This window comes from Pristis pectinata, chromosome 3, assembly GCF_009764475.1.
Source record: "Pristis pectinata isolate sPriPec2 chromosome 3, sPriPec2.1.pri, whole genome shotgun sequence".
In the NCBI taxonomy this organism is placed as follows: Eukaryota; Metazoa; Chordata; class Chondrichthyes; order Rhinopristiformes; family Pristidae; genus Pristis; species Pristis pectinata.
Genome location: NC_067407.1, coordinates 112,534,999 through 112,560,566, shown reverse-complemented (window position 1 = coordinate 112,560,566; position 25,568 = coordinate 112,534,999). Strand labels below are relative to the sequence as shown.

General features: G+C 39.9%; 1 protein-coding gene across 1 annotated transcript in view; it reads right to left on the bottom strand.

Annotated features, from left to right (window-relative positions):
- kcnh1a (potassium voltage-gated channel, subfamily H (eag-related), member 1a) overlaps nt 1-25,568 on the bottom strand; it is a 141,398-nt gene that overhangs the window by 92,429 nt on the left and 23,401 nt on the right. The window contains exons 2-6 of the mRNA XM_052011759.1: nt 20,832-20,955; nt 14,455-14,561; nt 13,316-13,444; nt 10,162-10,280; nt 1,414-1,806 (exon numbers count right to left, since the gene is read on the bottom strand). Of these exons, the coding sequence (XP_051867719.1) occupies nt 1,414-1,806; nt 10,162-10,280; nt 13,316-13,444; nt 14,455-14,561; nt 20,832-20,955 (872 nt within the window). The remainder of the gene's footprint in view (nt 1-1,413; nt 1,807-10,161; nt 10,281-13,315; nt 13,445-14,454; nt 14,562-20,831; nt 20,956-25,568) is intronic.

Below are 25,568 nucleotides of genomic sequence, written 5' to 3'. Positions count from 1 at the left end.
ACGGGCCCTTCGGTCCACCATGTCCATGCCAACAATGTTTCCTATCTAAACTAATTAAATTTGTCCGCTTTAGGACAGTATTCCTTCTATGCTTTGCCTATTTAAGTGTCAATCTAAATGCCTCTTAAATGTAGTAGTTGTATTTGATACCACCCCCTCCTTTGGCTGCATGTTCCAGATAATAAACAGACTCTGTGTAATAAAAACTTATTCCTCAGATCCCCTTTAAAGGTCCTTCTTTTCACCTTAAACCTGTGCTTTTTTTTTTGATATCTTTACCATGGAAAAAAAATGTTGACCATCTACCCTGTCTTTTACTTTCATAATCTAATATACTTCTGTAAGGTCACCCCTTAGCCTCCTTTGCCCCAGGAAAAACAAGCCCAATCTCTCCCTATAACTAAAGTACTCCAATCCAGGCAACATTATGGTGAATTTTCTCTGCACTCTCTCCAGTACAATCACATGCTTTCTACAGTGTAGTGACCAGAACTACATATAACACTCCAAGATTGGCCTCACCAGTATTTTGTCAAGTTGCAACGTACTGCCCCAACTCTTATATTCTGTGGCCTGACCTATGAAGGCATACTCTTGATGATTACCACACAGAGAGTAAAGGTGAAAATATATTCCACTAAATCATTCCTAAATTGTAAAGGTCCATTTCATCTCTAACTGTCTTCCTTCCTGAAGGCAACAAGTTTAGTTCTGTATTTACCTGCACGTTCACCAAAGGAAATCAACTGACTAGGGATTTTTATTAAGTTAGAGAGGGTACAGATAAGATTTACTAGGATGTTGCTGGTACTGAAGGGTTTAAGTTACAAGGAAAGATTGGATAGGCTGGGACTGTTTTCACTGGGGTATAGGAGGCTGAGGGGTGACCTTGTAGAGGTTTATAAAATCTTGAGGGGTATGGATAAGGTGGATAGTAACAATATTTTTCTCAGGGTAGGGGAGTCTAAAACTAGAGGCCATAGGTTAAGGTGAGGGGGGAAAGATTTAAAGGGGACCTGTAGGGCAGGCTTTGACCACAGAGGGTGATGGATATATGGAAGAAGCTACCAGAGAAAGAGGTAGAGGTAGAATAAATATTTAAAAGACCTTTGGGTAGGGTCATGGCTAGGAAAGGTTTAGAGGGATATGAGTTCATTGCAGGCAAATGGAACTTGCTCAGGAATGCATCTTGGACGAGTTGGGCTGAAGGGCCTGTTTCAGTGCTCTATAACTCTATGGCATTCATACAAAAACACATTTCAGTAAGAGTAATTATAAAGCACTCTGGATTAGAAAAACTGATATACTTTCCTCTTGCTGTACTGGATCTGAGATAAGTTATTTTACCAAAGATTCTTGAAATATACATTCATTTAAAAAATTAATTCAGAGAACAACTTGTCAAATACTAACCTCATCAACATTCTCAAAGGCGTTGATAACATCATATGGCAAACAGGAGAGGAGATCTATAACAAACCAAGTCTTCAAGTAATTCATGCGGATGAGTTTTGGGTCTGAAATTACTTCCCCTGCTGGCCCAACAAAAGTGGTATGAAAATTGAGGACAATGTCTACCAAAAAGATTACATCGACTATGCTGTCAACCACCAACCAAGTCACATTGTTTTGTTTGGTCTTGAAGGAGACATTGTATGGAACCATGATTGCAGTGTAGAAGGTCAGGATCAGGATAATCCAGTCCCAGGAAGTTTTGAATGCACAGTAATGCAGAATGATATGGGGTGGAGTCTTTGGTGCTTCTTGTTTGTACTGTGGAAGAATCTCAGAACCAAGCTGTAAAACCTGCAGAGCAAGGATACAATTATCATTACTGGATATTAAAATATTAAAATTGGTAACAGTTTATCCCTATAGTTTACTTCAGAGGTGCAAGCATACTGCCAGACCAGCTATTTCTCCTTGGCAAAGGCTTTGGAAACAAGTGCCTAAAAAGTGAATCACATAGTGCTGTTTCTCCAACAGTGGACAATCTAGTGTAAGACCTGACAGAGGATCGGAGACCCCATTCTAATGGAGATTTTCCGCCTGTGTGTAAGTTTTCTTTAATTATTTTACTTTGGTCTTTTTAATAAGTTCCAACTGTTTTATGTATGTACTCAACATCTAAAAAATAAAATGGTAGCTTTATTTTTTCAACATATTAACATTAACTTTAATAGTTTACAAATGTTCCTGAATATCAAAGACATTTTAAAACTCTTATTACAGACTTTAACAAAAAGCAAACTTGCACCCCCACACACAGTCCCAGAATCTACTCCCCCTACCCCTCCATCTTTGTCTATCAAAGCCTGCCAGTGGTGTCCAGTGACCTCAGCAGTACACCGCTTGAAGCCATGTTGCTGCTAAGACTTCACTACATGATTCCAAGATGCAGAGGGTCAGCAAGATCAGCCCTCTGCATCCTGACCAGATCAATGCAGCAAACTGCAGGAGGTGACTCCAAATGGTGAGCAGAGTTCAGGAATATCCAGCCCATTACTCCGATCAACTAGTTTGTTGCAGCTTATAAATGACATTGTTTTTAATAATACAAATTCAATTTCTTAATGGTAGTTAGCACTATTTCAGAGGAACAAGGCCCACAGTAATTTTGAGTAATTATGCAAAAACAGTTATTCTCAAAGAGTGGTGGTTGACAAGGGGAATCATTGTTGACATATATGTATGCATCTTTGATATTACTCCTAATGAGGTGCATACAGACTTGTGAGATTACAGCCCAGTCAGGCAGACACTTCCAATGTCCAAGAATGCAGTGGGACTAAAATGGTTTCTGAACAATGAAGTTTACTGAGTATATTCATTGGATTTTAGCTCTGACTTTATCAAGGCAGAGAGTTAAAACTCCACCTGAGGGCTCAAGAAGACAGTTTGTAGCCCATTCCTGCCCTTTTGAGGTCACTTACTTGATCATCAGGAGCTACAGGACCTTTAGAATGTTGCTCTGGCAAGCTGGTGGGAATCCTGCCAAGCACAGTATTGTTGCCTCACAACTCCAGAAATCTTGGTTTATTCCTGATCACTGGTGCAGTCTGTGTGAAGTTTGCATGTTCTCCCTATGACTGTATGGGTTTCCACCAGGTGCTCAAGTTTTCTCCCAGCTCCCAAAGATGTGCTAGTAGGTCAAATGGCTGCAGTAAACTCTGGGCATAGATAAGTAGAACAAGAACCAAAGTGTAGTTGACAGGCATCTGAGAGAGAATAAGTTGCAGGGAAATAAGGAGACAGAAAATGGGACTGATGGAATTGCTGTGCTGGGTGCCAGCATGAGTCCAATGGGCCAAAAGCCTCCCTCTGTGTTGTAGTAATTAAGTCTACTGAGTTATCGACCAGGAAAAGCATTATGGGCTCATATGGCCAAAGAATTTACTCCCAACTGAACGCTACCCCGAATGGGAGATTCTGTACAAGCACTAGTTGAAAGAAAAGGGCATACAACACTCATGTGTCTTTTTGGCCTCAAAGTAGGTCCTTTGACCCAACCTTTTACACTTTAAAATAAAGTTAATATAAAAATAGAAAAATGTGGAAATACTAGTAAGCCAAGCAGTATCTGTGCAGAGAGAAACAAAGTTAACATTTCAAATAATGACTACTCATCAGAAGTGATTGAAGTAATCTTTTCACCAGATTTCCACCATCCACAATATTTTATTCTGAAAAATAAAGCTATTCTCTTACAAAATTTTAAAGAAGAAGATGATACCGACAGAAGAGGGCTGTCAGAGGTTACAGCGGGACATAGATAGGATGCAAAGTTGGGCTGAGAAGTGGCAGATGCAGTTCAACCTAGATAAGTGTGAAGTGGTTCATTTGGTAGGTCAAATATGATGGCAGAATATAGTATTAATGGTAGGACTCTTGGCAGTGTGGAGGATCAGAGGGATCTTGGGGTCTGAGTCCATAGGACGCTCAAAGCAGCTGCACAGGTTGACTCTATGGTTAAGAAGACATATGGTGTATTGTCCTTCATCAATCGTGGAATTGAATTTAGGAGCCGAGAGGTATTGTTGCAGCTATATAGGACCCTGGTCAGATCCCACTTGGAGTACTGTGCTCAGTTCTGGTCACCTCACTACAGGAAGGATGTGGAAGCCATAGAAAGGGTGCAGAGGAGATTTACAAGGATGCTGCCTGGAATGCGGAGCATGCCTTATGAAGGCAGGTTGAGGGAACTCGGCCTTTTCTCCTTGGAGCGATAGAGGATGAGGGGGGACCTGATAGATGTATAAGATGATGAGAGGCATCAATCGGGTAGATAGTCAGAGGCTTTTCCCCAGGGCTGAAATGGTGGCCACAAGAGGACATAGGTTTAAGGTGCTGGGGAGTAGGTATAGAGGGGATGTCAGGGGTAAGTTTTTTACTCAGAAAGTGATGAGTGCGTGGAATGTGCTGCCGGCAATGGTGGTGAAAGCAGATACAATAGGGTCTTTTAAGACACTTTTGGTTAGGTACATGGAGCTGAGAAAAATAGAGGGCCATGGGTAAGCATAGTAATTTCTAAGGTAGGGACATGTTCGGCACAACTTTGTGGGCCGAAGGGCCTGAATTGTGCAGTAGGTTTTCTATGTATCTAAGTAAAAGCAGTAAGTGCTGAAAGGTCAGTTCTGATGAAGGATCATTGACTTGAAGTATTAACTCTGTTTCTCTCTCCATAGATGCTGCCCAATCTGCTAAGTACTTCCAGCAACTTCTGTCTTTATTTCAGATTTTCCAACATTCGCAATTTTTTTTTAGATTTTTAATTTATGGATGAATTGTTATGGGCTTTTCAGCTGAAATTAAACTTTCATAATTTGAAAACAGTTGTTTGGAAGGACAATGGAGTCCATGACATAAGGGGTAAGGTACACTCTATATCCAATAGAAAGAAATGCAAATCAATAAGCAATGATTCTGCTATTGTATAAATGGCTCTCATTTACCTAAAGCAAATAAGCAAACTACCCTAAACAATGTCAGTATTTGGATTTCACAATCAGGAAATGTTGTCACTAATTTCATGTAGAGCCTCAGGGTACAAAATGGCAATCACCCATAGAATGGCATACAGCACATAGCCATCCAGGAGAACCTGAGTGTAAAACCAACAGCTCTGGAGATACAAGGTGCACAACATGAAGGGACCAAGAACACTATGCTAACAGTTCAATGCAGTCACAACGGGATGGTCTTATGTATTTTATTGTGCAGTATGGATTAAGCTATGAAACCTGATTGTTGCATTGGCAATGAATAAAACTTGTCCTAAAAATATGTGAAGACAGACCATTTAATGGTATTCCAAAAGCAAAATATTGCAGATGCCAGAAATCTAGGAAGGACAAATATGCTTGAACTACTCAGCAACTTAGATAGCTTCTATGAAGAAAGAAACAGAGTTAGTGTTTCGGATCAATTTCCTTTCATCAGAATTCATATTAAGTTCTGATGAAAGGCCACTGACTTAAAACATCAATTCTATTTCTCTCTCCACTCATGTTGCCTGACCATGCTAGCATTTCCAATATTTTCTGCTCTTATTCCATGTAATACTATATTTGTTTCTTAAAATATGTAATGTTTTATTAAATATGATATATGTATGAATATCTCCTATAAAGATCATAATGCACAAGCTTTCTTATTCATGATCTCAAATGGACACTAACCACTATTCCACCACTCCCTGCCCTACAAAAAAGTGTGATCCAGCTCTTAAATATGGGTTTGTAAAAGACAAATATTCAACTTTTTGTAGGTTTCATTAATTTCAAATGCTCTGGAAGCAAAGCATTTCACTTGTACAATCACTGAGATCTCCACAACTGAATTCATAAAGGTCAGCAATTTTATTATATGCTCCTCTGGGTATAAATGTGTCAGGGTTTAAGGGTGTAAAGGTGACTCCTCATAATCATCAACAATAATACTCCTCAGTAATGATTTGAGACATCTTTATATTTATTGGCACTGATAAAATCTCTCCCATTCCCACATATCCAAAAAAGCATGACTAACAACCTCTACTTGAACAGCTTGGCTAGTTTTTTTTAAAAAAAACTTAAGATATTAAATCTGAGCAGCAGTTATATTTGGGATTCTTTGGCTGTAACACCAACCACATTTCAAAGAGAAAATTAGAATTTCACTTAAACACATCTGAGGGATAGACATCAAATCACAGATAGGTGTAGGAATAATAGGGTTATAATAATAGGTGATTTTAACTTCCCTAATATTGACGGTTCTGCCTTGGTGCTAAGGGATTAGATGGGGCAGAATTAGTTAAGTGTGCCCAAGAAGGTTTTCTAAAGAAATATATAGATGGCCATACAAGAGAAAGGGCAACACTCGACCTCCTCTTAGGAAATAAGGCTGGGCAAGCAGCTAATGTGTCAGTGGGAGACCACTTTGGGATCAGTGACCATAATTCTATTAGTTTCAAGACAGTCATAAAAAAGATAGGACTGGTTCTCAAGTTAAAGTCCTAAATTGGGGGAAGGCTAATTTTGGTAGTATGAGACAGGAACTCTCAAAAGTTGATTGGAAGAGGCTGTTTGCAGGTAAAGAGATGTCTAGCAAGTGGAAGGCTTTTACAAGTGAGATAGGAAGAGTTCAGGGCCAGCATGTTCCTGTTAGAGGGCAGGGCTGGCAAAGTTGGGGAACTTTGGTTGACGAGGGATATTGAAGCTCTAGTCAGGAAAAAGGAGGCATATGTCAGGTGTCGGCAGCTGGGATCAGCGGTCCCTTAAAGACTATAAGTGATGTAGGAGTACACTTAAAAAGGAAATTAGAAGGGCAAAAAGAGGGCATGAGATAGCTTTGACAAATAAAGGAAAGTAGAATCCTAAAAGGGACCTGTTTCTGTGCTAAGTTAAACAAGATGCCAACATGTATTAAGTTTTAAATAATTCACAGTATCAGAATTTATTCAAGCTATAAATTCAAAAGAGAACATCCTTTCCATGCAAGAATTGTGTGCATTGCTACTCATCTTGATGACAAAGGTATGTGCGTATTCTGTTTAGAAAGCTGGTAATTGCTAACCCCAGCTTCACAATGATGACTTCAAAGCACTAAGTGTTTGAAATGACAGCAGTTCTGAAATCTTAGTAGGATTTTTACCATGGAAACCAATTATTAGCATCACCTAAGAATCATATCAGTAAATCAAAAAGAACTAAACATCACAGGATAAATGCTTAACAGCAACCAATGGTAAACACATTTTTTGTAAAATAGTTTAAAATGTAATATTAAGCTGAATCCTGTTTCTAATGTCTGCCTTAAAAATAAGTAATCAGTGATTAACATTCAATAAAATTATACTTGCTTAATATTCATCATTTTCTTTGTGTCCTGATTCCACTTCAGTGCTCTTATAACTTACAATGCAAGATTCAGGTACAATTGTGTCACTCCTGTACAATACTTGTCACTTAATGACAGCAAATTTGATTCCATGTCAATCATTGATGCAAATCAAATCATTTTCAGCAAACCAAAATTGGGAAATACTGGATAATATGTTTTCATATTGTCTGATTGTTTGAGCTAGGAGTTTAAAAAAATGCTTCACATATAATTAATTACTATGGGAAACAGTGACTGTAGCTACACAGGCAAATACATCAGTCATTTTTGCACACAAACTGTGAGATGAATGAACATCGAATCTACTGCTAATTGCATTTCAGTAACTCCCAGCTGAAAATTGATCCCTTGCTGCTTCCAAGCTCACAGACAGAAAAAGTATAGAATTGTTATGGCACAAGAATGAGACCCTTTAGCCGATCAAGTCCTTACCCTCATTAAAGCAATCCTGTCAGTGCCATTTTCCTGCCATCCATACAAATTATTCTGTTTCAAGTATCCAATTCCCTTTTGAAGGCACTGATAGATTCTACTTACACCACTCTTACATGTGATGAAATCCAGTTTCTAATTATTCTGAGTAAAAATGTTTTTTTCTCAAATTCCCTGGCATCTTTAAACATGGGCCCCAGTCTTTGAACATATACTAATGGAATAGTTATCCTCTATTTACCAGCCAATGGTCTTCTACACTTCCATCAAACCTCCTCTGACTTCTCAATGCCAAGGAGAACAACCTTACCTTCCACAGTCTACTCTTGTAACTGAATCCCTCATCCATGGAACCATTTAGTAAATCTTATCCTAACTCTCTCCAGGAGCTTGATATCCTTCCTGCTGACCAGAATACTCAATTGTGTCCTAATCAGTGTCTTAGATTTGTACAGTGGATGATCCATCTCAGCCTCCTCCTGGGTTCCTCTGCATGATAGATGCCAGTCTTCAGCCAATTAGATTCACTGCACATGATATCAAAAAACGGCTAAAGGCAATGGATACAGCAACGGCTATAGGCCCTGACTATATTCTGGCAATAGTACTGAAGGCTCATGCTCCAGAACTTGCCGTGCTCTTAGCCAAGCTGTTCCAATACTGGCATCTACCAAACAATGTGGAGGATTGACCAGGTATGTCCTGTTCACAAGAACCAGGATAAATCCAACCTGGCCAATTACCGCCTCATTGGTCTACTCTTGATCATCAACAAAGTGATGGAAGGAATACAGTGCTATCAAGCAGAACTTGCTTTGCAACAATCTATTCACAGAAGCTCACTTTGGTGCCACCAAAGTCACTTAGCTCCTGACCTCATTACAGCCTTAGTCTAAAGTTGGACAAAACAGCTGAACTCCAGAAGTGAAGTGAGAGTAACTGCCCTTGAGCTCAAGGCAGCATTTGATCGAGTATGGTGCTCTGGCTAAACTGGATTCAGTGGGGATCAGGGGGAAAATCCTCCGCTGGTTGGAATCATACCTCACACAAAGGAAGATGGTTGTGGTGGTTGGAGGTCAATCATCTCAGCCACTGGACATCTCTGCAGGAGTTTCCTCAGGATAGTGGTCCTAGGCCCAACCATGTTTGGTTGCTTCATCAATGAATTTCCTTCATTTGTAAGGTCAAAAGGAGGGAGGTTCACTAATGATTGCACAACGTTTAGCACCATTTGCAACTCCTTGGATAACAAAACAGTCCACATCCAAATGCAGCAAGACCTGGATAATATCCAGGCCTGGGCTAATAGGTGGAAAGTAACATTCACACCACAAAAGTGCCAGACAATGACAATATCCAACAAGAGAAAATCCAGCCATCACCCACAACCTTCAATGGCAATACCATCAGTCAATCCCCCTCTATCAATATCCTGGGATTACCATTGACCAGAACCTGAACTGGAGTAGCCATGTACACAATATGGCTATAAGAGCTGGTCAGAGGCTAGAAATGTTGCAGCAAGTACCTCACCCTCTAACTCCCCAAAGCCTGTCCACCATCTACAAGGCTCAAGTCAGCAGTGTGATGGAATACTCTCCACTTGCCTGCATGAGTGCAACTTCAACAACACTCAAGAAGTTCAACACCATACAGGACATTGCAGCTCACTTGATAGGCAGCCCATCCACAACCACTCATTCACACCACCACCACAGAGGAGTTGCAGCAACTCACCAAGACGCCTCAGACAACACCTTCCAAACCCATGACCTCTGCCAGCTAGAAGGACAAGGGCAGCTAAAGAATGGGAACACCACCACCTGGAGGTTGTCTTCCAAGCCACACACCATACTGACTTGGAAATATATTGCTGTTCCTTCACCATCGCTGGGTCAAAATCCTGGAACTCTCTCCCTAACAGCCGTGTAGGAATACCACACCCCAAGGACTGCAGTGGTTCAAGAAGGCAGCTCAGCACCACCTTCTCAATGACAACTAGAAATGGGCAGTTAAATGCTGGTTCATCCAACAACGCCCACATCCCTTGAATGAATATGAAAAAAAATTATAATAACTTTTCTCATTTTGTATTCTAACCTATATATGAGTTTTATACCATCCAAAATTTTAAATTTTACCCTGTTATTCATATCTGTAGTTGTTAGGCTGCACTGGAATTTCTTAGTAAATATACTTAATTGACTGTAAAGCAACTAAAATATCCTATGGTTATAAAATGTAAGATAGAGCCAAATTCTTTCTTTATCGCTTGCACAATATGTGAAAAGGACTAACTTGCTTGATATAATTTCACAACCATTTTTATTACTGCAGTAGTCTCACCTCAGCCAGCCGTGAATGCTTGTGTACACTTTCTCCTTTATGCACAGTCGGAGCAAGTTGCTGTAAAACACCTCTGCTGCTCGTGAGTGCCCTTGTCAGACGAGCAAATTTACCCCAGCCTGCAAATACATGAAATGGTTTCAAAAGTCACATCATCCACCAACCAGTATAAAAACACAAGAAAATATGGAACAACAAAAAAAAATATTGTATATATTTGCCCAGTTCATCATAATGAAGTCAACCATTTCTATCATCCTTGAAAGGAAGAATGTAAATGCTTTTTCTGATCCTACTTGTCACAGTTAAATCACTGGGCTAGATTGCACTAACACCTAGACAACTAGCACCTAGCACCTAGGCAATGAGTAGAGACTCACCAGTTCATTGCAATATGTGCATCAGCACGCTTTGACTTCTGCACCCGCACAATGCGATGCAGAAATGTACATGTCTGCAAATGATCTCTTGCTCAATGGTGAGTCCAGGGGCATTCTGAGGCTTACTGAGCCAAGAGGTCAGATACATTTTGTAACTGGCCCCTCAGCTTTACACTCAACAAAGCTGTCACGTCTTGTGTGGCCTATTTGTTTGGACAGGGTGACCGATCTACATTTAAAACATGTGATCAGCTAAGTTTCTTCATTATTTTTCTTTACTTCATTTATGTTTATATTTAATTAATTTGTAACAGTTTATGATCTATAATAATTTCATTAGTTTTGACTTTTTAATTTTAAACTTATTTACATCAATTTCAATTGCTTTTGGATGTTTCATAAACTGCCAAAGGCCATCAGGGTAGTACAGAGGGTGAGGCCTAAGGATGTGTTGCCCAGAGGTCTGGTTGATATTGTAGCACACTCTGGCTGTAGGATAGCTGTAGAACTACATTCTTGAAATAGATGGGTTAATGTGGCCATTGAGCCAGCACAGGGTAGTTGGCAACATGGGTCAAGCATGATACAGTCCAATAGATGATTGATTGGAAAAATTACTCTATTGTTGCCTGCTGTTTTTCCTAGATTTCAGATGCAAGGGTTTTGCTTAGAGTTCTGTCAAGGATATCAGCAATATCTGTGAGATTTTTAAAATTAGTGAATGAAAAATTCTGCAGATTGGTCAAACCTCAAACATTCTGGGTCAGAAATTGTTTGTGCAACACAATTTTTTATGGCCTATGCAGTAGAATTTTATCCTAAACTCAATCAAATTGCTTGTGATGTGCCTATCACTTTCTCACCTGGACTCATTCAGTAATGTCAATTGTCTTATCAGTATGAATTCTTTGTGTGATTTTATTTTAGTGCTTATGCAATTAACAAACAACTCAAACCTCGGGTGCAGGAGGAGAACTTAACTCTTCTTAAGGTAAAGAGCCCGTTCATGTCTGAACAGTTAACTGTTTCCTTGCACTCCTAATTTTTTTCCTCAACATCTTCAGTGATTACAACCGCTCTCCTCTGATCAGTAACCATTCTCTTCTGAAATCCACCCAAGATTTCTTGAGTCTCTTCCCAGTGACAAATAATCTTGACTTTCTTCAACATCAGTTAACTTTCCTACCCCTTTCCCATGATCTGTGTTGGCAGCGGAAGCATGGCGACACTTGCGGGCTGCTCCCAGAACACTCTATGCCAAAGATGCATTTCACTGTGTGTTTCGATGTACAGGTGACTAATAAAGATATCTTATCTTATGTTCCCGTCTTGAGCTCTTTTACTCTGATATCCTTCCAATCCATACCACTATTCTTCCAGCATTACCTGACTCCTCCCTCCCCAGTCCTCTCTCTGGACCTCACAAAACCTCTCCTGCAAACCACAATCTTCTTCCATACCCAAATTTTCAGTGCCCAATATCTCTATTGAAAATCTCCCATGACTTGTTTACAGGTGCTTTCTGTTGGGGATTTGTAGCGTCAAGCAGAAGTGGTATTCAGCTGGATGAGCAGGTAATCAGTTGAAGTAGTTTCACAAAGAAGATAACAGAAAGTAAAAGATTTATCTAACTTTTTAATCATTTAAAATAAGGATTGGGATAAATGCATGATTGGTTTGAGATATATCATAAACAAAACCTTATAAAAATACAGTTTGTATTATTAATATCCTTTACACAAGCTGCATTAACACAAGTTAAAAATGCCTTTCAGAATGTGAGGTTGGTTCAGTGGTATCTATGTTTAACAGTGGATATACAGATAGCAGAAATAGTAAGCGTCATATCCTAATAATGGTGAATGATAATGATTTTGCCATCATTCCAAACAAAATTCTAGCCCATTATCCAATTGGTAACAAACATTGATAAGTGTTAAAAGAATTTTTCAGATAGCTGGAAATTATGAAATAGATTAAAGGCACATTAGGGAATAAATCTGTCTTGGGCAATTGCTCAAATTTTGTAGTTGCAGATCCTAGCCAATTTACTGGATGATTAACAAAATGTGAGAAAAACTCAGCAGGTCAGGCAGCATCTATGGAAGAAGAAAGAGTTAACATTTCAGATCTGCAACCCTTTGTGAGAACTGAGAAAGAGAGAGATGCAAGTCAGTTTTTAGTAAGAGAGACGGTGGGGGGGATGTGTAGAACAAAGGGAATATCTATGATAGGATGAGAGTAAGTGGCTTAATGATGGCAGGTTAGCAGCACGTTAAGCTTCTTGCTCTGTGTGATGTGTTAATGGTAGTGTAGTGGGACAGTTGGCTCAGATTTTACCCTACTCACTTAAGTCTAGTCTGCTGGGCAGGGCCCGCCATCGTACTGTTGACATAATTACATAGACCAGGAAGCTTGAAGTGCTGACAACTGCTACCATTAAGCCATTTCAAAATCATCCTATCACAGACATTCCCTTTGTTCTACACATTAGTCCCCCACATTCTACTGAAAACTATCTTGCATCTCTCTCTTCCAATTCCGATGAAGGGTCGTAGATCTGAAACATTGACTGTTTCTCTTTCCACAGATGCTACCTGACCTGCTGAGGTATTCGAGCATTTTCTGTTTTTATTTCAGATTCAAGAACATCTTTTTTGTACTGATCTAAGATCATTTTTATGCTCTTTAATATTTTTTATCTGATTGAATGTTAAATGCCTCAAAGGGAATGCAATTTATAATCCAAAAGTAAAAAAGGTCAGAACAGTTACCTTTGGATGAATCATCTTCAATGGGTTGTTTGAAAGCTGTGATATCACTGAAGGTGCAAAGAAATAACACCACCTTATCTTGTTCATTCCGAATAGGAGCAATCTTCACAAAGAACCAAACTGGTGTCCCTTTCACAAGAAAACAAAACAAGTAAGTTAAGATGTCAAGTGTATTTTTTCCTTTGTGCTAAATGGTGCTTATGTACTAAATGTGTACACAATCATTAATAAGAGAACCTACATCTAATTAGACCATATCAAAGAAAGTGTAATATTCATTGAAGTGAAAAAAAGGCCTGCTAAATAAAGTGTAATTATACCGAAAGAGATATTTTGTGTCCGTGTTTGAAATGTACTGGTGGCAGTAGCCATTGACTACCTGTGCATGTACATTGGGACATACGGATTTAATTTCCATCATGAGCTATATTTAGCATACTGTTTTATGCATTCTCATCAATTCCTCACTGTGCTCCTTCAAGTACTGCAAAAGATCCATGCAGAGTCTTCTGAGTTTCAATCTATGCTAACAAGTTTAATTAAATATGAATTCTAAGAACAAAAGAAACCCAGCTTGAAAGAGCAATATAAGGTCTTTTTTTGTTTCTGAACAAGAAGAAATCAAGATGAAAAAAAGGCAAATTTATTAAAAGGACATAGAAATTAAGTAAATGGATCAAAACACCTTTTGGTGAAGGAATCAGGCAGAAAGATAACCCTTCTACTTTTGGTGTTGTCATCTTTGGTACTTTCTAAATTGAATTAGTTTTACAGCATTCATTTATTTTTTAAAAACTGAACACAGTTCCTGTGAACACAACACTATACTGTTAAAAATAATGATGATTGATTAATGTTCTACTCAGAAATTGTGACATCCTCTACAACACATTTGATATATGTGTTTAGTCAGGATGAAAGTATGCCTTGCATTTGTAAGAAGAATGCTAAAAAAAAAGGCCATGATTTTCTTGCAAAGTATATTTGAATGAAAAATAATTATTTAGTAATAAACCAAATTAAATACCCATTTCTTAATTATGATCACATGTATTATCTAAATCTCCATTAAAACTAGATCTATATTACAATTTTTGATGTCATTTAAAATAGATTCTGAATAAAACTATTTTACTTACTGTTCTTTTTATACATGAGGATTTCAAAAGAGTTTATCTCATAGTTTTCAAATGTCTGTTGTACTTTCTCAGTTGTTTCTTTGTCTGTTAATTCCCCAAACATGAAGCTATGAACATAAATTAAAATTTAAATTTGAATTATTGGTATACACAGCTTCAAAGGAACAACTGTAAAACATAACATTATACACAATTTCGTACTTCACACTTTCATCTTTCAGTTCAGTTCTGAATTCCTTGTTTGCTTTTTCCTTTGCTAATGGTAAAAACACCATGTTATATAACATTGAGCCCCACATAACAAAAGAGTTCTTTAACAGCTGTGCTCCACCAAGAATACCAATCTCCCTGGTATGTTTTGGTGGCTCCAACACAGGCAGTATCTAATCCATGGGAAAATATGCAAACTTCCCATACCTTACAGCTGCCTAATAAAGACTGCTGAATGTACCATTAGATATGGTGGGTAAGGGTATTGTCAGATTCAACACTGAAGCCCCCAGATTTCAAAAATCTCCTGATAAACATGGCTTGACCTCTTGTCTAAAAATTAATTGGTGGACTACCGATAACCAATCAGACTGACCATCTTCAGGAAAGAAAAATAGAATAATCATATCATGAGCATCATTCCATCATTCTTGCTTTTTGTAAAAATTGCTACTCAGACTTCTAATTGGAACTATACTCCAAAGAATCTTTCTGGGTGCATTTTCTTTAAAGAAAGAGTCTAGCACACATGGTCCTTTTATAAAGCAACTAGAAAAATTAGAATAAAGTTCCTACATCCATTACTTCTGATTTTTGTTTCATCAGTCTTGAAGGCTTAATCAGAGGACCATTCTTTCGCAGCTAATATACTTATTGGAAGACTCACAAGATATTCCTTGTGCATTATAGCCACTCTAAAAATGAAAGCTGCTATTCCAGTAATTGCAAAGCCACCCCACACCTTTTTAAATTTCAAAAGATATGACTACACTATGCACTGTATGAAAGTTATATTGGATAGCACTGGAAAACATGTGTTGGGATCATACAACACAATTAGCCTGTGTCCATTTGACATCTTGTCCAGCTAAAATCTTGAGAGCAACCTCATTTACATGACTTCAGTGATCAGCCACCACTAACTGCATTGTTGCTCACCTTAGTGCACAATGGCAAGGCCTAACTTTGTGACTGGTCAGCATCAGTTGAAAATAGTTAGTACTGGTTACTTCTGTACTTCCATCACTTACGAAGAGAAATTGCTGTATGGCTGCAACAGGTGATAGAAGTTGTTCCAAAAGTTTCAGGAGCTTGCTGGAAACCATGTCTGACTGGGCATCCCAATTTTCAAACGCAAATCTAGGAGGACTTAGTTCACATTGTGGAAAGAAGGAAAAAGGGCTTCTCCCACAGGGTGTCGAAGTCCATTTGCAATCTTCTTCACTGGTAGTGACCAGGCTTCCACTAGCTGTATTGCTGCCAATAGCTGTATTGCATTAGGTATGATTTGCAAACTACATTCCCCCAGTGCAAAGACATGCACAAGGCACTGGAGGGAACGCACAAGGATGATTAGTTGATATTTTTAATTATGGCTCATAAGATTACTTGGTTTAGTGCCAGTTGTGGTCAAGGGAGCACTGAGGTGACAAGCAACAGAGGATAGGTAAGGTTTAAAATGTGACAGTGTGGAGATTCTTTTGTATATGTTGGCATGGCTTTTCTAGCAAAGACAACATTTAGTGGTTATCTCTGATTGTTTTGATGGGATGCTACCTTCTTCAGCATTATAACCTTGGTTGAAGTACTTCCATGGTGCTGTTAGGTATGAGGTTTGAGGACATTAGGAATGGAGGAAAACCGTTAAGTTTCAAAATCAATATTCTATGATATTTGGAAATGAATTTGCAGGTGATGGCATTTCTATACACTTGCTTCCCTTTGCTCTTATTGGTGGTAGAGATCATATGTCTAGAAGGTTCAGTTGAAGGATTTGCTGTAGTACATTTTATTGATGGTACGCACTTAAGAACGTAAGAACATAAGAGAAAGGAAGAGAAGAAGATCCTGTGGCTGATCTCCCTCGGTGCCATTTTCCTGCACTTTCCCCACAATCCCCAATTCCCTTAATATAAAAAAACGATCAATCTGAGCACTGAACAAACAGAATGACTGAGCCTCCACAACCCTCCAGGTAGAGAATTCCAAAGGTTCACCAGATAAGATATCTTTATTAGTCACATGTACATCGAAAACACACAGTGAAATGCATCTTTTTGCGTAGAGTGTTCTGGGGGCAGCCCGCAAGTGTCACCACGCTTCCGGCACCAACAATAGCATGCCCACAACTTCCTAACCTGTACGTCTTTGGAATATGGGAGGAAACCAGAGCACCTGGAGGAAACTCACGCAGACACGGAGAACATACACACTCCTTACAGACAGCGGCCGGAACTGAACCCGGGTCGCTGTCGCTGTAAAGCATTACGCTAACCGCTACACTATCGTGCCTGCCTATACATTACTGTGCCTGCCCATCACTACCGTGCCTGCCCTCCTCTTGATGGAGAAATTTCTCCTCATTGCAGTGTTAAGTGGCCTACTCCTTATTCGGAAACTGTGCTGCCTGCTCCTAGACTCCTCAATCTGGGGAAAATCATCCCTGCATCCAGTCTGAAGTCCTTTAAGAATATCATAAATTTCACTAAGATCTCATTCTTCCAAATGCTGAGGAACACAGTCCCAGACTACTCAATTTCTCCTCATATGGCAAACCTGCCATCCCTGGAAACAGTCACGTAATGTTCCCTGTACTCCCTCTATGGGAAGTACATCCCATCTTACAGAAGGAAACCAAAACTATACACAGTACTTAACAATTAAAAAAATAAATGCCTCATGAAGGACCTATACAATTTCAATAAGATTTCCTTACTCCTATATTCAAATTCTCTTGTAATAAAGGCTAAAAAATCATAACAAACTTTCCTTCCACTGAAATACCAGCAAACATGCATGTCATTAAGGATACTTTCCATAAACTAAATGCTTTTCTGGACTTCCATATTTGAAGTCTAGTCAAATGTGTTCATGGTACATTTGAAGTCAGGCAGCCTTCTTGTTACTTGCTTTATAGAATGATTTTAGTAAAGCCTGACAGGTCTTATAGGCTGTATTCGATCTCAATTGAAATATAGGTGCTGCCAGGAAAGGGTAATAGGAGGCTTCTCAGAGAATGACAATTGGCAAAAAAGGAGTATTTTGAACTTTATAAACCTGGATTTAAAGCATTGGTGCCAGAATGATCTTAAAGCTGGATATACTCAATTAATAGTAAGGACATTGGAGTTCTATCACTTGCAACTCTGTAGATGTTGACAAGTTATATTTATTTGTAGCTGACTATGTTACAAGAGGAACTACTTTTTTGTAATATTTTTACATCTGGTACTGTTTTTTAACTGTAATAAACACTTATCAATGTCACCGATTGAATCTACTATAAAAGGAAAATACTTGATTCTGAATCATGCTGTGCTTTCCATAGTCATGTCTCAAATTACTCATACAATATCCAGAAATATTATTTGGCAGAATCAGCTTATCCGAATATTCCCAAATGGAAAACACAGGCACGTATCTTCAGTATGATAGTTCACTTAGTAAAATTGTTGGCCTGAGTTACTGAGTCATTGAGTTATAGAGCTGTACAGCACAAAAACAGGTCCTCTGGCCCACCACATCCATGTCCATCTTTTTGCCCATCTGTACAGATCATCCCCAGATTATGGCAGGGTACCAATCAAGTGAACTATCTGTAACCTGAACAGTTTGCAGGTAGGAAATGTGGCCATAAACTGAGTTCACTCATGGCAGAAGATGCCTGCAGCCCCGCAGCTGCCAGCAAATCCATACCGCCGGTCTCCCAAACACTCATTCATATGTACAGGGCTATACATAACTTGGGCATTCATAGCTGGGGAGGACCTGTATATCAATTCTTTAGTGTATCAATTCCGCCATCGCACAGGATAGAAATTCAAAATTCAGTAAATGTTTTCTGCATTTTCTGATTTGTTTCAGATTTACAGCAGCTGCAGTTTTTTTGATTTTTTTGGACAGAAATTCATCCATGGTTTCTTGCTTCAACTATGCAATATTGTGGCAGTTGCAAGGTAACCCTCTGCTTCATAATTTCAGTTCTCACAATAATTGAACTGAAATTTCTGAAATAAGTACAGCATTCAATCACAACTATATTGTGCATCTTATATATTTAAAGAATCCTGGGAAGCCTCCACTTCAGATTTATTTACTTTTAGTTATTAATGACATTATGTTAATAAACTTATTCTGTCATTTTTGAAATAATGTTCATTTTTATATTTTGTTTTCTTAAGTATTATATTTTTAATTCTACTGCAAATAGCTGCAAATTTGGATGGTACTAGCGGAGGATATATACCTGCCCTATTTAAATTATAAAGAGCACCATTGGCAAATCCTAATGCTGTAATCTGTTCAAAAGATCTGATGTTAACTTGGTCAGTATAATCAAGATAATAATTAAATAAGAATCTACCTTGAGGCAATGTAGAAAATAGCTAATACATCAATCAAGAAGGGTAATAAACAAAGGTGATGTCTCCACCACATATCAGGAATTATTGTACCTGGCTGGCTGGGCAGGAGAGGGGTAATGGGAATATTTATGTTGCACCCTCATACTTGGCTAATGGAAATTAGGGATTGATTGTATTAGTTTGTGACTGAGCCATCTGTTGTTCCATAGATCTTGAAGCAAAAGGAAAATATAAAACTGTTCAGACACAGAAAAGCAAAGAAGAATTCACTTAAGGATTTGGGACAATCCAACAAATGTAGCCAGGGAGAATGAAAGAGACTAGTCTTTTGGAAGAACTCATGAAGAACTGACCAATCCAAATGTGCCAGTGTTAGTCCCATAACTAACCAATAAACAAGCTAATATGGGAAGAGAATGACCCAAAACCGAGCAGACTGAGAAATCAGAGGAAAATCTAGATGTGGATAGAAGTGGGTAGAAAAAAAAAATTAGTGACTGAGGAGTGGAAGTTTATGAGTTAGCTCCTTCCCCTCAAGTTAATGACTGTGAGAATGCTATGTAGTCTCCATTTTGGTTGTTTATCCTTTAATCACCAACTGTATTATGTTAAAGGGCCTATTCTGTCAACTTTATAAATATGATCTTTTTGCATTATCTTTTGTGGCATATGACTGTATTTTCAACCTATTGGAAAGGCCCTCGATAGATTGCTGAAAACTAGAGTAGCTGAGATGCTGGATCAATTCTAGTTAAATTAGAAAGCATATCATGAGCAAATCATACCACCACAGTCTGCTCAGAGACCTGAAGCTAACATGAGCCCAGGAGACCAAATAATACAAAAGGAAAGTCAAGTTTCAGGCAAGCTAGTTAACAAACCCTGTCCATGTATCTACACCATGAATGCTAATGGGCAAGCACAATGCACTCACTTTTTGAAAGCTGATGAATTAATGAAGTGGTTGAAAACAGAGACTGTATAGGGCGGGAAGAGGGGGTGCGGGAGAAAGAGAGTGGTTGGTGATGGAAGGGTAGTATGGGCAAGGAGGCTCCCATGAAACTGGGAAACGAAAATTAGAGGAAAATAGTGTACTTGGGACCAAATGCTGCTCCATAGGCTTTCAGCATCAGGAAAATACAAAAAGCTTATCCAAGAGGAGAGGGAGAGAGAGCTACTGAGGGAGAGAGAGAATGAGGTTGGTACATGGGTGGGGGGGAGGGGAAGGGAGAGAGAGAGAGAGAGAGAGAAAGAGAAAGAAGGAGAGGAAGGAAGTGAAAGTGAGGGAAAGAGAGAGGGAAAGGGAGAGAGAGCACAAATGATAGAAAGAGTAAGAGGTAGAAGGAGAGGGGAGAAGGAGTGTGGCGGAAGGGTAAACAATATGGGGAAAAGAGAGGTGAGAGAGGTAGGGGAGAAAAGGAGGGAGTGAGAGTGGTTGACAGAGGGAGAGAAAGAACAGTTGTTCAAAGAATGCAAGTGTATTTTTGAAGTGATTAAACCTGCCCAGGGCTCAACATGCAACAAAACATTGGCTATGCTCTATTAACTACAGCTTAAACTGCAATATGTCAGGTGTTACCTGCTCTAAATAAAGCCCAACCACTGTCAGCAATGTTGAATCCACAAGCAAAAACATATTGCTACCTACATTCAAACAAATCATTGTTTACCCACGAATTGCAAATAAATACTGATGCAGGATTTGTTCTAGAAAATAATATTGTTCCATACAAATTAGTATGATGCATTGGAGAACATTTTACTTTGAGAAAAAAAACAAAATACCATCACATCTTTTAATACCTGCAAGTGCTACTCTTCTGCATAACTTCTGCTCGATGATATCCAGATAATTTGCAGAATCCATCATTGCTGTACACAATAGGCCAGTCTACTATTTGGGCATTCCCAAGTACAAAATTTGTGTCTGTGGAAAAAGAAAATAGATTTTTTTAAAATCTCATTTTGACAGGATGTCGCATTTCTTCAATATTATATTGTATCAGATCTTCAATCAACATATTTGGGCAAGTCTCACAATCAAATATTTCAAATATCAATGTGCCTGATTTCCTAACACAGTTTCACTTTAAAGTGGATACATTTCTAATCAGTTACTAGAAGAAACAGAGAAATCATTATTTTTCAAATGCAAGGGAGAAGTGGTTGTGCTAGGATTGTTGCTTCATGAATATGAATAATCTGTGCATTGTTATGGTGGTGCAATATCAAAAATTGGCAAAAAAGGGTACCTCTGACAATGACTCTAAGTGACCTATACAGAATATTAACAAATTAGTAGGCTAGGTAGAAAAATGTAAGCTGAAATTAAATGCAGAGAAATGTGAGGGAGTGCTTTTCCAAAGGAGGAAGAGAGGAAACAAACAAAAATCATGGAGGAGCAGAAAGATTTAATCCATTTCAACTCCACTCCACTTTTCAGGACACCCACAGAAATCATTCATCCAGCTCAATTAATCCCTCAGAACTACTAGAGGAAAGTAGGGTCATAGAAAAAGAATGGAGAAGGGAAGGGTAAGGGCCAGGCACTCTAGCTCAGTAAAATCAGATACAGAAATGGATTTGTAAAGGCAGTTTATGCCTTACAAGCCTTAATGAGTATTCAAAGAGATGACAAGTGAAATCTGTCATGTTACTTGTGTGGCCTTCAAATCCCCATCATTTAATGTCCCTTATAAGAGAATGCTAGATAAATTTGCCTCTCCTGCAATTGAAGGAAAATTATTGATCCAGCCAAGGAAATTGGCTGAGCAGCAGGAGGCTGAGAGTTTGGGATAATGGGAAGATACTCAATCAGCAAGAGCTTAAGGAACCGTGTTGAAGCCACAACTATTCACTATATTTCTGAATGGTTTAAATGATGGGATAGAAAGATGCATATCAAAGTGTGTCAATGACTCTATAGTAGGCACTATTATAGGCAGTGTAAAATATAAAATTGTAAGTATAAGTGACAATAACAGATTGAGCTACTGAGCAAAATCAAGTTTTTCTTTTTATCATTTTTATGAGTGTATTAATTATAAGGGTTAGTTTTTAATAGGGTTGTAATTATTAGGGTTAGATTTTTATAAGGTAAAAGTTTTAAGCGGTAGAGTGGGGTCTGGACTGCGCAGGCGCGATGCGGGCAGTTTGAAAAGCAAACAGCCTATACAGCAGGCAGCGTCAGAGCGGGCAGTGGAGTGAGAGGGAGCAGAGTGTTCTGGGCTTTGGCTCAAGGTGCTTCAGCGTAAAAGGGCGAGGAAAGGTAGGTGACTTGAGTTACGGAAGGAGTATGAGTGCAGGTTCCTGTACTCAGTGTCAGATGTGGGAGTTCCCAGAGTCTCCCTGCCTCCGGGAAGGCTACGTCTGCACCCAGTGTGTCGAGCTGCAGATCCTGAGGGACCGTGTTAGGGAACTGGAGATGCAGCTCGATGACCTTCGTCTGGTCAGGGACAGTGAGGAGGTGATAGAGAGGAGTTATAGGCAGATGGTCACACCAGGACCATCGGAATCAGGCAGTTGGGTCACAGTCAGGAGGGGGAAGGGGAAGGAGAAGGGTCAGGTAACTAGAGAGTACCCCTGTGGCTGTACCCCTTGACAGTAAGTACTCCTGTTTGAGCACTGTTGGGGGAGACAGCCTGCCTGGGGGAAGCAACAGTGGCGGTGTCTCTGCACAGGGCCTGGCCCTGTGGCTCAGATGGGTATGGAAGAAGTGAGGAGGGCTCTAGTGATAGGGGACTCTATAGTTAGGTAGGCAGACAAGTGATTCTGTAGACGCAAGAAAGAAACTCTGAAGGTAGTTTGCCTCCCAGGTACCAGGGTCTGGGAGGTTTCAGATCGCGTCCAAGATATCCTGAAGGGAGAGGGAGAACAGCCAGAAGTCGTGGTACATATTGGTACCAATGACATAGGTAGGGAAAGGAATGAGGTTCTGAAAAGAGACTATAGAGAATTAGGAAGGAAGTTGAGAAGCAGGAACTCAAAGGTAGTAATTTCTGGATTACTGCCTGTGCTAAGCGACAGTGGGTATAGGAACAGAATGAGGAGGAGGTTAAATGCGTGGTTAAGGGATTGGAGTAAGGAGCAGGGATCCAGTTTTCTGGATCATTGGGGCCTCTTTTGGGGCAGATACGACCTGTTCAAAGAGGACGGGTTGCACTCGAATCCCAGGGGCACCAACATACTGGTGGGGAGGTTTGCTAAGGCTACTGGGGAGAGTTTAAACTAGAATTGTTGGGGGGTGGGATCTGTACTGGAGAGACTGGGGAAGAGGTGTTTGGCTCTCAAATAGAGGAATCTAGGAGTAAGTACCATAGGCAGGTGATAGAGAAAGGAAGTGTTCAGGCAGGCTTGAGATGTGTCTATTTTAACGCAAGGAGTATTGTGAACAAGGTGGGTGAGCTTAGAACTTGGATCGATACTTGGAACTGTAATGTGGTGGCCATTATGGAGACTTGGATGGCTCTGGGGCTGGAATGGTTGATTCAAGTACTGGGTTTTTGGATGTTTCAGGAAGGACAGGGAGGGAGGCAAAAGAGGTTGGGGAGTGGCACTGTTGATCAGAGAGAGTGTCATGGCTGCGGAAAAGGTGGACGTTGTGGAGGGATTGTCTACAGAGTCTCTGTGGGTGGAGGTTAGGAACAGGAAGGAGTCGATAACTTTACTGGCTGTTTTTTATCGGCCGCCCAATAGTTACAGGGCTATTGAGGAGCAGATAGGGAAGCAGATCCTAGAAAGGTGTGAGCATAATAGAGTTGTTGTGATGGGGGTTTTAATTTCCCAAACATCGACTGGCATCTCCAGACAGTGAGGGGTTTAGATGGGGTGGAGTTTGTTAGGTGTGTTCAGGAAGGGTTCTTGACACAGTATGTAGATAGACCTACAAGAGGAGAGGCTGTGCTTGATTTGATATTGGGAAATGAACCTGGTCAGGTGTCAGATCTCTCAGTGGGTGAACATTTTGGTGATAGTGATCATAGTTCTATCTCCTTTATGTTAGCACTGGAGAGAGATAGGAACAGACAGACTAGAAAGGTGTTTACTTGGAGTAATGGAAATTATGAGGCTCTCAGGCAGGAAATTGGAAGATTAAATTGGGAACAGATGTTCTCAGGGAAAAGTACGGAAGATATGTGGCAAATATTCAGGGGGTATTTGTGTGGAGTTCTGCATAGACATGTTCCGATGAGACAGGGGAGTCACAAGAGGATACAGGAACCATGGTGTATGAAGGCTGTAATAAATCTCGTCAAAAGGAAAAGTAAAGCATTCAAAAGGTACAGACTGCTAGGTAATGTTAGAGATCTGGAAGAGTACAAGGCTAAAAGGAAGGAACTTAAGAAAGAGATTAGGAGAGGCCAGGAGGGGACATGAGAAGGCCTTGGCGGGCAGGATTAAGGAAAACTCCAAGGCGTTCTACAAGTATGTGAAGAGTAAGAAGATGAGATGCGAAAGGATAGGGCCTATCAAGTGCAGCAGTGGGAAAGTGTGTATGGATCCAGAAGAAGTAGCGGAGGTACTTAATGAATACTTTACGTCAGTATTCACTACAGAAAACGATCTAGGGGATTGTAGTGGGGACTTGCAGTGGCCTGAAAAGCTTGAGCATGTAGATATTAGAAAAGAGATGGTGCTGAAACTTTTGGAAAGCATCAAGTTAGATAAGTCGCCGGGACCAGATGAGATGTACCCCAGGTTGCTGTGGGAGGCGAGGGAGGAGATTGCGGAGCCTCTGACGATGATCTTTGCGTCATCAATGGAGATGGGAGAGGTTCTGGAAGATTGGAGGGTTGCGGATGTTGTTCCCTTATTCACAAAGGGGAGTAGGGAGCCCAGGGAATTATAGACTGGTGAGTCTTACCTCAGTGGTTGATAAGTTGATGGAGAAGATCCTGAGAGGCAGGATTTATGAACATTTGTAGAGGTATAATATGATTAGGAATAGTCAGCATGGCTTTGTCAAGGGTAGGTTCTGCCTTACGAGCCTGATTGAAGTTTTTGAGGATGTGACTAAGTACATCGATGAAGGGAGAGCAGTAGATGTAGTGTATATGGATTTCAGCAAGGCGTTTGATAAGGTACCCCATGCAAGGCTTATGGAGAAGGTGAGGAGACATGGGATCCAAGGGGACATTGCAGTGTGATCCAGAACTGGATGGCCCAAAGAAGGCAAAGATTGGTTGTTGAAGGGTCGTTTTCTGAGTGGAGGTCGGTGACCAGTGGTGTACCTCAGGGTATGTACTGGGACCCTTACTCTTTGTGATTTTTATTAATGACCTGGATGAGGAAGTGGAGGGGTGGGTTAGTAAGTTTGTGGATGACATGAAGGTTGGGGGTGGTTGTGGATAGTTTGGAGGGCTGTCAGAGGTTACAGAGGGACATAGATAGGATGCAAAGTTTGGGCTGAGAAGTGGCAGATGCAGTTCAACCCAGATAGAGTGTGATGTGGTTCATTTTGGTAGGTCAAATATGTTGGCGGAATATAGTCTTAATGGTAGGACTCTTGGCAGTGTGGAGGATCAGAGGGATCTTGGGGTC